At 36.2% G+C, this 14,724-nt stretch overlaps 1 protein-coding gene across 1 annotated transcript in view; it reads right to left on the minus strand.

Annotated features, from left to right (window-relative positions):
• DOCK4 (dedicator of cytokinesis 4) overlaps positions 1–10,839 on the minus strand; it is a 168,401-nt gene extending 157,562 nt beyond the window's left edge. The window contains exons 1-5 of the mRNA XM_085318545.1: positions 10,749–10,839; positions 10,354–10,437; positions 9,312–9,352; positions 7,069–7,124; positions 5,085–5,181 (exon numbers count right to left, since the gene is read on the minus strand). Coding sequence (XP_085174671.1) covers positions 5,085–5,181; positions 7,069–7,124; positions 9,312–9,352; positions 10,354–10,437; positions 10,749–10,839 — 369 coding nt within the window. The remainder of the gene's footprint in view (positions 1–5,084; positions 5,182–7,068; positions 7,125–9,311; positions 9,353–10,353; positions 10,438–10,748) is intronic.
• Positions 10,840–14,724: the final 3,885 nt, after the last annotated feature.

The raw sequence follows: 14,724 nt of genomic DNA on the forward strand, positions 1-14,724 counted from the left end.
AATATTACTGCTTTTTAAACCTCATTCCCCTACTCTACTGTAATTACACACTAGTTAAGGGTGTAAACCATTTCCCATAAACTCTGTCAAATAGTGTAGTTATTTTAACTCTTCCTTCACATACTTTGGGCTGCTTTTACTTAATATACTTTGTCTAAGAAACTTTAGTTTGAGRAAGTTAATGCAATTTCCATTAAATGATGTAGTACACAATGTTGAAAACACATTCTTATTCCTCTTCCCTTTTTCCTTCTTCCTATGCAGAAATGGCATAAAACCAAAGTTCAGCTACATAATAACCAYGAAAAGCCAAAATTAATTTAGAAGCATCATTACTCTGTCATTAACTACTTTATTCCAAAGCCTCTAACACTTTGCTTTATTTACTTTTTTTATTTCACATTCATTTACTTCATAAACTTACTAATATAAGTATTGATTTATTGTTCCTTTTGGCGTTCTGTCAGGGGARAAAAAGCACTGTGTATTTGAATACCAAAGAGTAACAGCAGCTAAGGAAAAAAAGTTGCCAAAAAGAAAAACCACTTCAGTGAGAAGAATAGGAATATATGAATTGTATAAGTAAAAGGAATCAAACAATATCAGATCTCATGTAAATAGCCCTTGAATTATCAGCATGAGATGGAAAAGACTTAAGAAAGATATAGAGAACTAGGTTGATGCAATATTTTTTGTTTTCCATGAGACACTATTGTATGAAGATTTCATTTGTACACTTAAAAGCATAATACTAAACACTAAATTAAGGTGCATCTTTCTTTTCAGTATTTGACACTGAGCTTTGCTTAAGTAAATTAATCAGCTGAATTTGGCAGAGATTCTAATATTTAATATCCTAATTAAACTTAACATTTTGATACTTGACAGTATTCTTTTTTTCAAAGATTTAAATTTGTTTATGAGTTATCTGCATCTCAAACTACTATGTGAAAGCAACTGTGCTTGCTATATAGATGTGGTTCTGCCCACAAAGGGATAATCTTTTTGCTCTTTTTGTTCCAGCATGAGCAACTGTACTAATATATTTATTTCTATTAAGTACATAAAGCAATCATACTCRGATATGCTTCAGCCAGTCAACAAAACTACTCCTCATAAAAACTCACATGAAAAATACTCCACGTGATTTACATAAAACTAATCAGTGATATAGGAATGTATAATTTGTTTAGAATAGGCAGACAGGTGAAGAGAAAAGTAGTAATAYACTCTAAATGTAACAAGATACTCTGACCTGAATGTCAAAATGTTGTGAAATGTTCTTTAATGTTTTGGAAGATAACTATTAAAAAGAACAGAAGYAATGTCATTGTGAGGACCCAATATTGATAGTCTAAATCAGAGTCACTCAAAAGGCACCCAAGAAACACTATGAAGGTCAGAATGGCTTCTGCATTGGCCACATCATGCCAACTGGCATGTCTGGTCAAGTATATGTCTGCTGGAATAGCAATGCTGTAGTCTATCCAACMAGGGAAATAAATTGAATAATTAAAATATCTAGTTAAAATAAGTTCGCTGAAAAACAGATATCAAAGAGTGCTTATCAAAGGCTCATTGTGGYAGTAGGAAGACGTTTAATAGCAAGTTTTTCACAGATGTGTTGTAAGTTGGTTCTATTCAATATTTTCATCACTAAGCAAGTCTGTGAAATTTTCTGACCTTGTGCTCTAGAGGACAAGTTCAGTATGACCTTGATAAATGGGAGAAGAATTCAAATGTCTGCAAGATGCAGTAAGAGACAAGCATAGAATGCTTATTGCTACAAAGAATTCAAATGGACAAAACCAAAACAAGAAAAAATGAGACGGGCACCAAAACTAGAAAAGTGACAATGGACTACAAATGAAGAAGGCAATTCATGCTGAAACATGACATTTCTCACTGTGGAATGCACTTCAAAGTCAAGTTCCTATGAAAGATAATAACCACGCCACTCAACTCAGCCTTGGCAAGAGCTCAGTTAACGCACAAGATTCAACTTTGGCCACTCAGTTTTGAGCATTAAACAACCTGGAAAAGATACAAAGTAGAGCAACTGGAACAAGAAGGAAGGTTACTAGCTCTGGATTTTTCCAGAAAAATGAATGCTGAGGGATACCAGATCCTTTTGAAAGGCAACAGCAGATTATTTCTTTCCCTATTAACCGGACACAGAATTTTATTCAAGTGATCTGAAACAGAAACTTATCTAGAACAAAGGTGATTTATATAAGATTTTAGAAAAACCTTGTAACCATAAAAATAATAACATATAATAACGCTAAGATGTTTTGGAAGATCAGACTTTACACTATTGGAAGTCTTTGACAAAGTTCAGCCAGAAGTTGGAAAACTTCTGTCAGTGATGGTCCAAGTATTTTCAATCCTGACTCGGTAYACAGGTTTAGACTACAACTTTCATCACTTGAAATTTCTTTCAGTTCCCTGTTTCTGTGCATCAGATAAGAGGCAACAACATCCAGTAGTCATTTGCACTCAAATGGTAGTAACCTTCAAGAGGAAAAGTGGACTAGCAGCTATTGAATTTGGTTACTTCAAAATCAGCAAGTCCAGGAAATTTGCATCCAAAATACTGCATAGTATTTACATTAATAAACTACAATAACCCCAAATCAATATGAATAAGAAATGGAATGGGTTCAGAAAACAGGAATAGTTAAGGCTAGAAYGCATGCTTCAAAGTGAAATTTGAGAAGATAAATCCACTAAAAATAATTAAGTAGAAAGTTAAGACTATAAACATCTTAAATGTGGAACAATTTCATAGAGAGACTTTCTATAGGGATTTGTCATAGATATACTGAGACTGGCATGAATTCAATACAAAAATGCATATTTAAGTACCACAAGAAGTGACAGAACAAGGAATGGTATGCATTAACTGCTATAGAGCAATACATGTGTGATTTTATTCAAACAAAGAGGGAAACAAACTGACCTTAATAAGCTAGGAAGATGGAGAATAGAACTAGAGTGATAAAATATCCAGATAAGGAAAATGAAAGAATTGTGAAACATGGAACCTTTGCTTAAGACTCATGAAGAGACAAAGTAATGAGGCAGAAGATCCAAAACAGACTCTGCTCCTAATGTGTGCAACAGGCCAGTCCAAAATCAATTCGTAGTTGCCAGTCAAGAAACCACCTCCCCACTGGCAGCAAGGACTCCACAGCTGGTATCCCTTGYCTTGTGTCCCAAACAAGTGAGCTTGATCAGAAAACAGAAACTTATCTTGATGGTTGTAAGTATGGAGATGCATGAGTAAATAAAATCCATGAGAAAATGAGTAGAAATTAATCAACTGATCTAAAGATTTTCTATAATAAAGTCACCTTCCCCTTTCACAAGGTACATACACTGAGCTCTGTTACACTGATTTCCTACACTTCTATTCAGCAAAGAAAGAAATCCTAAGATCCAATGGCTAGAAGATGACACTAGATAGGACTCAATAAATAAGATGCTAAATTTTAGCAGTAGAAACAGTCAATGATTGAGACAACTTAAGAGATATTTAGTCCATCATTCGGAAAGGTGTAACAAAATGGCTTTTTTTTCTGAAAGATATATTTGAAGTAGAGCACCTTCACACAAAGCACCAACTAACACAGGAAATCCTCTGGTTTTAATTATAAGGTCAGACTAGATAATCACAATTAGCCCTATTTTCACTTGAAAACTGTAAGTCTTTTTCTAAGCAGATTATTGTAATCACAGCTTCTTAAAGCATTCTACTGTCTTACTTTGGGGATGGGGGGGGTGAGGAAACAACTTTGAACTCCTGCAGTTGTCAGATACACTTAGTTAAAGAAAGAAGTGAGGTTGTTAAAGCCTTATATGCTACCCTTGGGCTTTCTTAAATTTTAAATATAAGCAGTAAGACAAATTGACTCAAGCAAAAGAAATGTTGACCTTACTAATAAAGAACATGGAAAAGCTAAAGTGAGTCTGTTTAATATTAAAGTTCTCCTATCTGGCAGATATTTTTAAGGCAGTCATATAACTCTTTCCTCTTATGAAAATGATGAATTTCACTGTCTTCAAATCCCTTCTATCTGGCAGTTTCCATTCAAAAATTCATTTATACTATAGAAAAAAATATATATATTATAATTATCTTACTCTGACTGCCTTCCTTCCACTTTTTTCCTCTTTTTTAAAAAAGTCTTAAAATGAAATAAAAGGCTCAAAGTCAGACTTGTTACAGACTTTCTGCTTAAATATGTTGTTTTCTGTTTTTTTTAATCTAATCAAAATTATCTGATATCAGAAATCACAGAGCACTGGAAGAGGTTGCCCAGAGAGGTTGTGGAGTCTCCTTCTCTGGAGATATTCAAAGCCCGTCTTGATGCAACCCTATCTCACATGCTCTAGGTGACCCTGCTTGAGCAGGGGGTTGGACTGGATGATCTCCAGAGGTCMCTTCCAACCTTACTGATTCTATGATTCTATGAAAGACAAATCAAAATCACAGGACGGTGTTTTGGAAGGCTTCCTCTATTTTCCTTTCAATTTATTTCCATACTATATTAAGTGCAACTATKACATTTTAATGTCTTGTCTGAAGAACAGCTTGCTTAAAAATGCCTTTATATTTCTTACTACTACTTAATAAGATTTTCTAAATAACTTTTCTTTTTTGTGTATATACATACACTTTGGTCATTCATATGTGAAAAAGTTCCAGTTACTCTTTCTATGCATATGTTGGATGTGTAGAGATACAGTAAGAATATCAGCCAGATGCCTGCTGTCTCATTTCCATAATCTTATCATTTTTGAGGTCGAAAATGACACGGGAAGCCTTTCTGGCTAAGTTATTGGCTAGGATAGGGTGAGGAGAAAAGCATAAATACTGAGGCGTTTTTTTTTTTTGTTTGTTTGTTTGTTTGTTTGTTTTTTTTAAGAGTCAAAATCAACAGGAAAAGGAAATTCCAAACTGCTTACAATCTTCACCAGTATTTTTTCCCTTTCCCTCTAATGGAAAAAGACTTATATTGTAACGAGTCTGTTTTTTTCAGCTGGTATTCAACCAAAGCTATATTATTCATGGTACTTGCCACATAAAGTTGTTTCCACATTGTTCCCCAGTCTCTTAAAGTTGACGTCATTTCTGTAATAACAGAATCTTCTGTTGGAATAACCATTTCAAATTGTCTGTAACATGCAGAAGAACACATATTACATATGCAAACAAACCACATTATTGCTATTAAAATTAAGACCAACAGCAACATCTATTAACCTACAAGGATTTCCTTCAACCTGCGACATTTGTGTGTTTCATTAAATCACCACAGAAACCTTTGGTGAAATCCTGCTCCTAAAGGAAGCCAGGGAGCCAGGGAGACTTTTATCTTTTACCATGAGATCAACATGTCACACAATGCTTTTCAGTCAAAGTCACTCTCAGCATTTTCAAAGGGATCTTAGTATTGTCACTTTAGGTTAATCCCCAAAACYAGTGATTGTTGCCACCCCTTTTTTGACATCTCTGTTGATAGGAATGAGACAGGAGACATTGTTCCTTCAAGTGAAGGAGAACATAACTCAAGAGACAGCTTGTACAGTTTGACTAAGTTCTCAACTACTTGATGCTGGCCAAGAAAGTGCTSCATTGGCTTGGTGAAGATCAAAGTCACTTCACCTACCATGGCCATTATTRCTTTGTTCTCACATGCAGTACATTTCTAAGCTCACGTTTGGATTACATTTCTCATAATGAACATCACTTCTCTCTTATAAAGTCAACACAATAATGTGAGAGTCCATGGCCCTTACGCACTGTTTGGTATTTGGCCCAAATGGGAAACAGACAAAAGAAAATAGAGACAACAAAGCAACTGGACCCCCTACAAGTATTGTCATGGTATCTGCTAATAAAAATTATTCCGTCTTTATGCTTTGATTTATTGTGATGGTTTACAATTTTATCTTATTGAACCTTTAGGGTTTCTGTTTGTTTGTTTTAATCTACTACTACTTCCAAAGGAGAAAGAATCTTAGAGCATGATATAAACCACTTGTGGATTTAACTCCATAGCAAACAATAGGTCATTTAGCAAGTAATGCAGAGCCTTTTCCACCCGTGTGGATGAGATTTTATTTTTCATAAGATGACATGGTTCTTTTTTGCCAGTCAGGAATCCTGAACCTTCTCAGGCATCCATTTATGTTCCCCAAATAAAGGTCATCTACCTTTATTTTGTTTGATAATAAATATTTTCACTTAAAGAGGTTTCAAAGCTCTTTATCTATCAGTTCTCTCATTAAGACATCCAAATAAAAGATACAATTTAAATATTCCCAAATTATGTAATTATGTATTACTTTTTTTAAAAAAAWTGTGTTGAACTAAGAACACTAACAAGTATATTTTAAATGGGATATGGTAAGATAAGTATCATATCTGTAAAAAAAAAAGTTTCTTTTATTCRTAACATTTGAGGTTCAAAATAATTTTAAATTAACTTTAACAAATTATTCMATTTTTGCTAATTCTTCTTCTTAAAGCAAAAAAAAGATCAATAATCATCCAAAAATAAATACTTGGTTCTTTGTTACTTGAAGAAACAAGAAATCTATTTCGTATTTATTGCTTTGGAGAAATATTTTGCTATTGACTCATAATGTTATTTTAGTAGTTTTCCATAACATGTCAGCTTGTCTCCCGTGAAACAGCTGGTGTCCCTAAAGAGAAAMGACTAAACTTAAACAGGTTAATAGCAAGCTCCAGTACAGAATAACTTTTTAAATAACACCTTTTTTAAACAAAACAACAGTAAGTAAAAACATGCAATTGTTTACTCTAGATAATGCAGGCTGATCTCCTCAATTGTTCTCCATGTCTTTAGAGAATATGTGATTCCAATTTTATGACCAAGCAAGGATAGTGGATTACTTAAGGACAACCATTTCACATTTCATAGCAGTAAGCAGAAGATACAGCACAACAAAAATGATTTCTTCACTTTTTATAYAAGAGATCTTTGGTATAAGTTACTGACCACCTTTACATATTTGAATTCAGAATATTTTACCTACCCTTTGTTCTTAACACATGCATTTTTCAAGTGAATGTAGCTGGATGGAAATATACCCTAAAAAACAAAACAGTTCAGGTAAAAACAAAAGAAAATCCTTCCTACGTGACTTTGGAGAATAATCTTAATTTAAAGTATTCCTTAAGGTATTACATACCACGTGCTGAATTAAAAGTTCTCCAAATAGAATTATTTCTATACACAAAAAAGACAGTGTGATGTACAGTCAGTATAGATCTAAAAGCAACTAAAATGTAATATACAAAACTTTTATTGCTTCAATGTTGCAGAAAATTAGAAGTTAAATACACGTAGAACCTACACAAGATTGCCTGCTAACTCTTATGCTAGATGTTTTTACTAATTCTTCCTATCATAACAGGACACTGAGTAATCTGGGGGAGCAACTCCTTACCAACAGAATCTTAAAAAATAGTATCTTCAGATATGGATTTTCAAAATAATATACTTCTAGTTTTATTTTGGAACTATTGTGGAATACATGGAAAAGATCTGGTAGATGCTTCTAATCTGAATACCTATCAAAGAGTCTCAGTGTCCCAGTAGGGGCAGTCCTTTAGCTATCTGAGGACTCTCCACTTTTCTATTGCATGGAGAGTACTGCTAAAACAGTTACACTGTTCTTAAAGCCCACTAATCTTCAGAAATCAGAACAATAAGCAAAATGAAGTATTCCATTTCAAACTTGTTGCTCAGAACATAATTTCTGAAGAATATGCTACTAGTAGTTATCTAGTGCAGCGGAGAAAAACACTTACATGTTCTCCTTTATAAAACACACAGCTGCATGCTGTTTTTGTCTGTAATGGTATACTATTTTCTTACAACACAAATATCTGTCAGACCTTTGACAAGTAAACRTATCTGCTATGTGGTAGTAACTGCCCACATGAGTGTTCCCGCTCTTCAGTAACATGAAATAGTTCAGGAGAGCATCTCTCCAGGACAGTTAGACGTGCAACCCTGCATTTGTAACAATTTGTCCCGGAAAAAAGGATGGTTGCATATGCACGGTTACTGTCAGGTAGCTGCCATGGGTAATTTTCTTCAAGAGTGAAGGCTTGCAGAAGGGAAGACTCTTGATACTGCAAACTGAGCTGCAATGGTCTCTCATTACTTACTTTGGGAGATATTCCTTTTCAAAAGGCAATTCAGAAAGTTGTTTTCATTCATAATATGAGAGTAGAAAATATAGATCTTATTTCTTCACACATCAAGTCATCTTTAGCAAAACTATTCATAACTTCTATCAACACATTTGACAGACCACAAAGCAACACTGACAGCAAGCACGTGGTGAAAATTACAATAAAGGACAGAAGATGTAAAAACAAATCCCAACTGTTTATGTCTTGTGAATGAAGTAAAAATATGCAGACAAGGTCATAGTAGTAAACACATGATTAGACTCTATGACTAAATTTATTGTTCACTTAGCTGTTCCATAGAAAGCAAAGGAACTTTACATAAAAGCAGAGATCACTTTACGATATGAGTCTCTAGAAACTTTTGAAGTTAATATATATTTGATCTAGTTTGGAGCTAAGAAGGCTTCTATAGAAGCACAGGATATGGACTGAAGGAGCAACTGAAGGTGATTTACTATTTTTCTTTAATGGCTTTAATAAAACAAAAGCTTCTGCTCTATATAGAGGGAAAAAAAGAAAGTCTTCTTGAAAGGGTTTTCCACATATAAATGGCAACCCTTACAGTCACAGAGACAAGTTAACAGGAAGTTAAGCATGTACACGATGAACAAAAGCTGGGGAAAAACATATGAATTTCATACTATTTCATCTTTGAATGCAAAAAAAAAAAACCCACTGAAGTCAGTACTATCAGCAACTCTATGGAAATAGGACTTCATGACAAGSAGAAAAGAAAAAAACTACCTATTTTTCAAGGATTTGCATACATTTTATTCAACCAGAGTGTATGACTCTTACGCTAGCTGTCTCCACTGGCTGTTCTAAAATTAATACATAAGATCTAGAAAACAATCACATTCCAAACAACTTATTCTGGACTCATAACSTGCATTCTCAGCAGTCATTTCCCTTATTTTTGCTTCTTCTGAGTAAACAAACTAAAAATCAGAAACAAAAGATAATTTACCAGAACTTTACCATTGTAAAGGGTATCGTCCTAACACTCTGGAGGATTTCAGAATTGTAAACCACACCCAAAACTAATTCAAGCAACATCAATAAAATTGACTTTTACCTTAGCATTGGGGTTTTTTAAGGCAAATCCTCTGTACCATCCTGTGAAGACATAACATTTTGGGTTTTAGAACATGTAAATCATTTCCACGTGTCAAATCCAGATCTCATCTTTTCCCTTTTGGTCAGATAGGCTGTTACTCAGTTCTGTCAGACCGGAGTTGTTAGTGGACTACCACACAATGAAAGGTTTATTTGCTTTAATCTAGCTCATATTCACAATTATTTTCAGGAATTACTCTTTAAACTTGCATCCCCAAATGTTTCTAACAGCGCAAGTCAGATGTATTTTGCACTGGACAACACACCTGATAAAAGGGGAAGTGGTTTCATACTCCCTCTAAGCATTTACAAATCATTTTTGTACTTCATGGTCTATCTGCCACATTATTATACAAAATTCATAATATACCTGATTCAAAACAGCAGATCTCATATCTTTTGTAAGATGAAATTGTTATAGAAAGATTACGAGTTTATAATCCTGATGTTAATCAAACAAAAAAACACTGTATCATCTTAAATGATCAAAATAAAATCTTACTGACAGACAAACCTCAGTTAATCTATTAGAGAAATAGATTAGGAAATAAATGAAGCTTTATTTCCTTTACTCTAGGAATGGAGATTTGCTAAAGACTTATTAGTGTTCTCCACCTCAGAATGGAGGCAGAGGAGCACTTTTACACTGCTGTAGCRTTTAAACTTGTGACTTTGTGTTAAATTGAAAGCCTCCTGATAGATGCAGGCTCCTCTAGGATATAGCATGAAAGCAGAAGAATCTCAGTGAGAATTCCTTACTGTTTTAACTCTSTGGATGTTTATTAAGTAGAAAGACCAAATAAAAACGGTGAATTGCCAAGAAGTATCACAGATGTTAAAGCTCCCAGGAATTGCAAAAAATGAAGAGACTAGAATGTGTTCTATTGTTGACTTGTAAAAATATATTCCTTTAAATTCGTTAAATAAGTGAACAGTAATGGAGCTCAAATTAACAGTATATAATAATTCATTATACCTAGAATTCCAGCCTGTGAACTTACCATCACATTTCTCTAATATTTGAACAGTGTCTCCAATCTCCAGCAACAGGCCATGTGGGACTGTCCCTCGAAAACCAGCTATTACTAAAAAAAAAAAAAAAAGGATATTGGGTTTCAATTAATTACACCATTAAAATAGAAATCAAAAATCCTCTTGTTATTAAAAATAGTATATTAACATGGGAAATTAAATGTTAGAAGAGACAGGCTTACCAAAACTTAAGCTGTGAAAAGAACCAGAAACTAAGGCACTTTTAGAATATTAAAAATACCAGACTTAAACCACTTACTGACATATTACGTGCTAATGAAGAGGTTTCACTGAATTACACTGTTTGGTAGTTGTAACTACCTGGAAGGACAGAAATTGTTTTATTCCAGATGTTCAGACTAACACATATCTGGCCCCAGAAGTCTGCAAACCAAAAGGCCAATACTTGTGGTGCTATTTATACTGCTGACATAGAATGAAAGGGAAAAACCCATTTCACATCACCTTAACAGATGCTATAGAGCCATATAATTGCCACCCAATCCTAAATGGATGGAAATGGCTAGCAGGCAGCGAGCAGTAAAGCGTGCTGCAGCAGGAGTCACTAAAATATGCCCTGATGTTCACCCACCACCTCCCGGACCAGAAAAGCCAGTGAAGCTCAGGTGAAGAGGGCAACATGCGCCAAGAGCTACAGAAGGGCTCTGTCGACGGGAGGTAAATCCTGCCTCAAGGGAAATACCCACTGGGCTGCCCCCAAACACCGCTAGTGGTCAAGCTGGAAGCCTTACATTCTTACTGTTAAAAGACTAGCCAGCTAACTTAGAAGCAAAACACAACATTAAAAAGCCCTCAAAATATCCATTTCTGCAAGCACTAGGGAAAAAAATGAGTATAAATTAAAATAAATCAATTCTGTCACTATTGTATTTGAAAGCCTGGATTAAAACATTGTCTAATTCAGGCCAGGCCATGTTACTAAGCAATAGCGATTTGGTTCTCTGCCTCGTAGAATTATTTTGGAGTTTAACTTTGAAGTTGAAGAGGAAAACTGCATGGTACCAGTGCCAGCAGGACATGAAGTAGAAAAATTGCTCGATTGCCAAGCTATAGTCTTGCTCCTATCAAATACCAACCAATCGCGATGTGAMAAGAAAACAGAAATCTCACAGGGAAGAAAAACCCACCCAGCAGCAAGAGAACAAACCTTCCTACAAGAAAGCAACAGGGAAACCATGTGGGTGCAGATGCACCTGCAAAGTGACTACGCTTCCAAGAGGACCGCAATATTTTGAGTGACAGCTGCTAACGTAACACCTATGGCAGCAGCTCTCGTCTCCCGCCTGCGGGCTCTCCCCCGCACGGGCTCCGAGGACCTTTAATCACGGGACGAGGGGCCACCCACCCTCCTGCTCCTGGCCCGCCGCTCCGGMAGAGCTTCCGGAGGGCTGAGCGCTGTCAGCAGCCCCTCAGAGGCAGACGGCGTCTGCGAAGCGTCACCAGAAAGCTGCGGCTCGCAAGCGCAGAGGAAGAGGAGGCGCGTTACGCTGGAGCGGGCTGCGGCCGGGCACGTGCAGCAGCTCCCGCGAACCGCCCGAGCACGGCGCTACGCCAGCTTCGAAGCGCAGCGGGAAATGCGCTTCCGCAAGACGTGCGGAGGAGGAGAACGGTGCAAACCTGCCACYGCCCGTGTGCGGACCTTAGCTTCTGCGCAAACGAGGACTACGCAAAAAATCCCACGCTCTGCCCTCAAGCTGCTGGACGGGCTTTATCTTTTTAAATACCATCAGCACAGCCAAATTCAGTTGTAAAGCCGATATTAATTTTTAAAAACTGTGCTTCACCTACAAAGAAGTGTTTAAAAAACATAAATCAGATCTTGCCCTCACATACACACACAATTTTTAGCAGACTTCGCTGAACTGCATACAGGCACATCTAAAACATTTCACGTCTCCAAAGCAGTATTGCCRCTAGTTTTCTTGTAAGGCCGAATTTTATGCTCCACGGATCTTCTATAGGCAAAATATTATCTCTATTTTTTAAAAAAAACAAGAGCAGGCACTTTGGCCAAATCTCTCTTCTGAACCTGAAGGCTTCAAAAATCACCCAGCTGTGATCCCATGGTGTTTATTTCACCCTTTGCAAAAAGCCTGTGAGATTATGTGCCTGGGCAGTCCCAGAGAGTTTGACAAAATACGTGACCATAATTTCCAGTGTTACAGAGCTTTAATGATTTTTTTTCCTCAAGACATGTATTGAAACAATCTGTATTTAGTTTGGTGCTCCTCCTACTTTCCAAGGTATTCATACATAGAAATAAARTACCATAAGAAAAGCATACAGAAATGAAAACAGATACTTCACTTCCCACCACCACTAAAAACACCATTATTTATTAGTTACAAGACAGCTAGTAGTTTTAGACTGAAAGAATTTGTCTAAGACTTGAAAAACGAGCATTTTCCAGTTAATTATATATATACACATATGCAAAACAAAAACGTATTAATTAAAAAATTATTAATGATTTTTCTAAAAAACGTCAAAGTTGAACATCAATATGATCTGTATTTAAACTCTCTAAATTGTATTTACAGCACTGCAATGGCAAGTGTCATCACCTTGCTGGTTCGCAAAAAAAGTAAGTTATGAAATCTGCCAAAATAGCACCTAGCTCCTTACAGCCAATAAAATATAATGGAAGAATTACTGGAACTAACACGCAAAAATCAAACCAAGCCCTTGTCTGCTACATTTGGAGAAGTCTTACTTTTAAACCTCCTGCAATAAAAAGAGTGCCAACATTTTTTTTCCTTATAAGCCAATATATCCTGTCACACTGTTACGATCTGACTTTGCCATGACATTCAATTTCTATTACTTCGTTATTAGATCCGTTATAAAAATTTTTTTTCCAATGGGAAGTTTCAGCATTAAAAACATTTTAGGACAGAAAAAATGAATTCTGACACAGTAGAAAATAGCTAGGATCCATTTTAGAGTATACGCAGGGGGGGAAAAATACCTTGAAATATCATCTGAAAGGATAACCTGCAGAGTATGAGGGAAAAAGAAAGAGAAATGAGGGCATCACCTGCACCGTAAGGCAGCACATTCACTGGCTGCGCTCACAAAATGCTGGCAGGGCTTGCGGAGAGGTCTCGCCCCCAGGTGGGATTCAGCACAGGCAGACCCCATGCTCCAGCAACGTCTCTCAAAAGAGATGAAAAGTGCACTGTGGAGCAGCAGGGAATTTAGAGCAAGGCACAGGAATTCACATGTAGAAAACCCAACTTACTACAAAAATGTTTATTTTGCTCATTTTCTACTCAATCCCTCAAGTTAGGTTACAGAATTGGGACCAAGAGAGAAGGTGGCTATTCTTTAGTTCCCTGTCTGTGGTATGTACACATTTAAGTAGACTACAGGGAGGATAACAGTGAAGTTGCAGAAGGAGCYGGTTTCACCTCTAAAAGAGATGCTGGAGCTCAGTGATTCAGCTGGGATCCAGAATTCACAACCAAGCTGCGATACACAGTTCACGAACAGAACTGCCTTCCCTTTCCTCCAGCGGCCACGCAGCTCAGCAACACTTCGTAGATGTTCATTAGGATCTTCCTCATGCTGGCAGCAAGTATATTATCAGTCRCTCTGTAGTGACTGTGGCTTAAAGTATCCTTGACCTTATTCTAGAAAGCAGTACATATGCATGACACCCACAGAACTGGCTGTATACACATATAAACACACACACACATATATACACACACACATATTTGCATATACATATGCATATATATATATATATACACACACACAATGCATCACATGCATCAAATACATACCATGCTCACTTTTTTCATCTTTTGCTTTTCTAGAGCACTTAAAGCATTATTGTTATGAAAAAAGCTAAGATTTTTTTCCTAATTTCAAGTAATGAATTAAAATCTAACACGCGAGCAAGTGTTGCAAAGAAGCATTTGAGACTCAGAAGTATGCTATGTTTCCTATCTAGCTCGGTCTTTCATTTACAAAATGAAATATCCTCTCCACAAAGGGTGCAATGCAACGTGGTGTGCATAATGCCTGAATGTTGAGCTTTATTTAAGCYCATGACACTAACAACAAACTAAATGGTTAAAAAAAATAGCAGGTCATGGCTGCACAGCTGGACATATGCACATAAAGGAATCTATAGCAGTAGAGGCAGCATCCGCAGCAACTACCACTCCACCAAAGATAAGCATTGGTACTACAATAGCAAGTTTAGGTTTTGCATAATGAAAAATAACCCCTAAACTAAAGCAGGTGGAGGAGGAGGGGRAAAAAAGCAGGGGAACAGGTTGAAAAATATAAATAGTTTTTRTAATTACTTG

This window comes from Rhea americana, unplaced genomic scaffold, assembly GCF_003343005.1.
Source record: "Rhea americana isolate MKP2758 unplaced genomic scaffold, rheAme1 scaffold_54, whole genome shotgun sequence".
NCBI lineage: Eukaryota > Metazoa > Chordata > Aves > Rheiformes > Rheidae > Rhea > Rhea americana.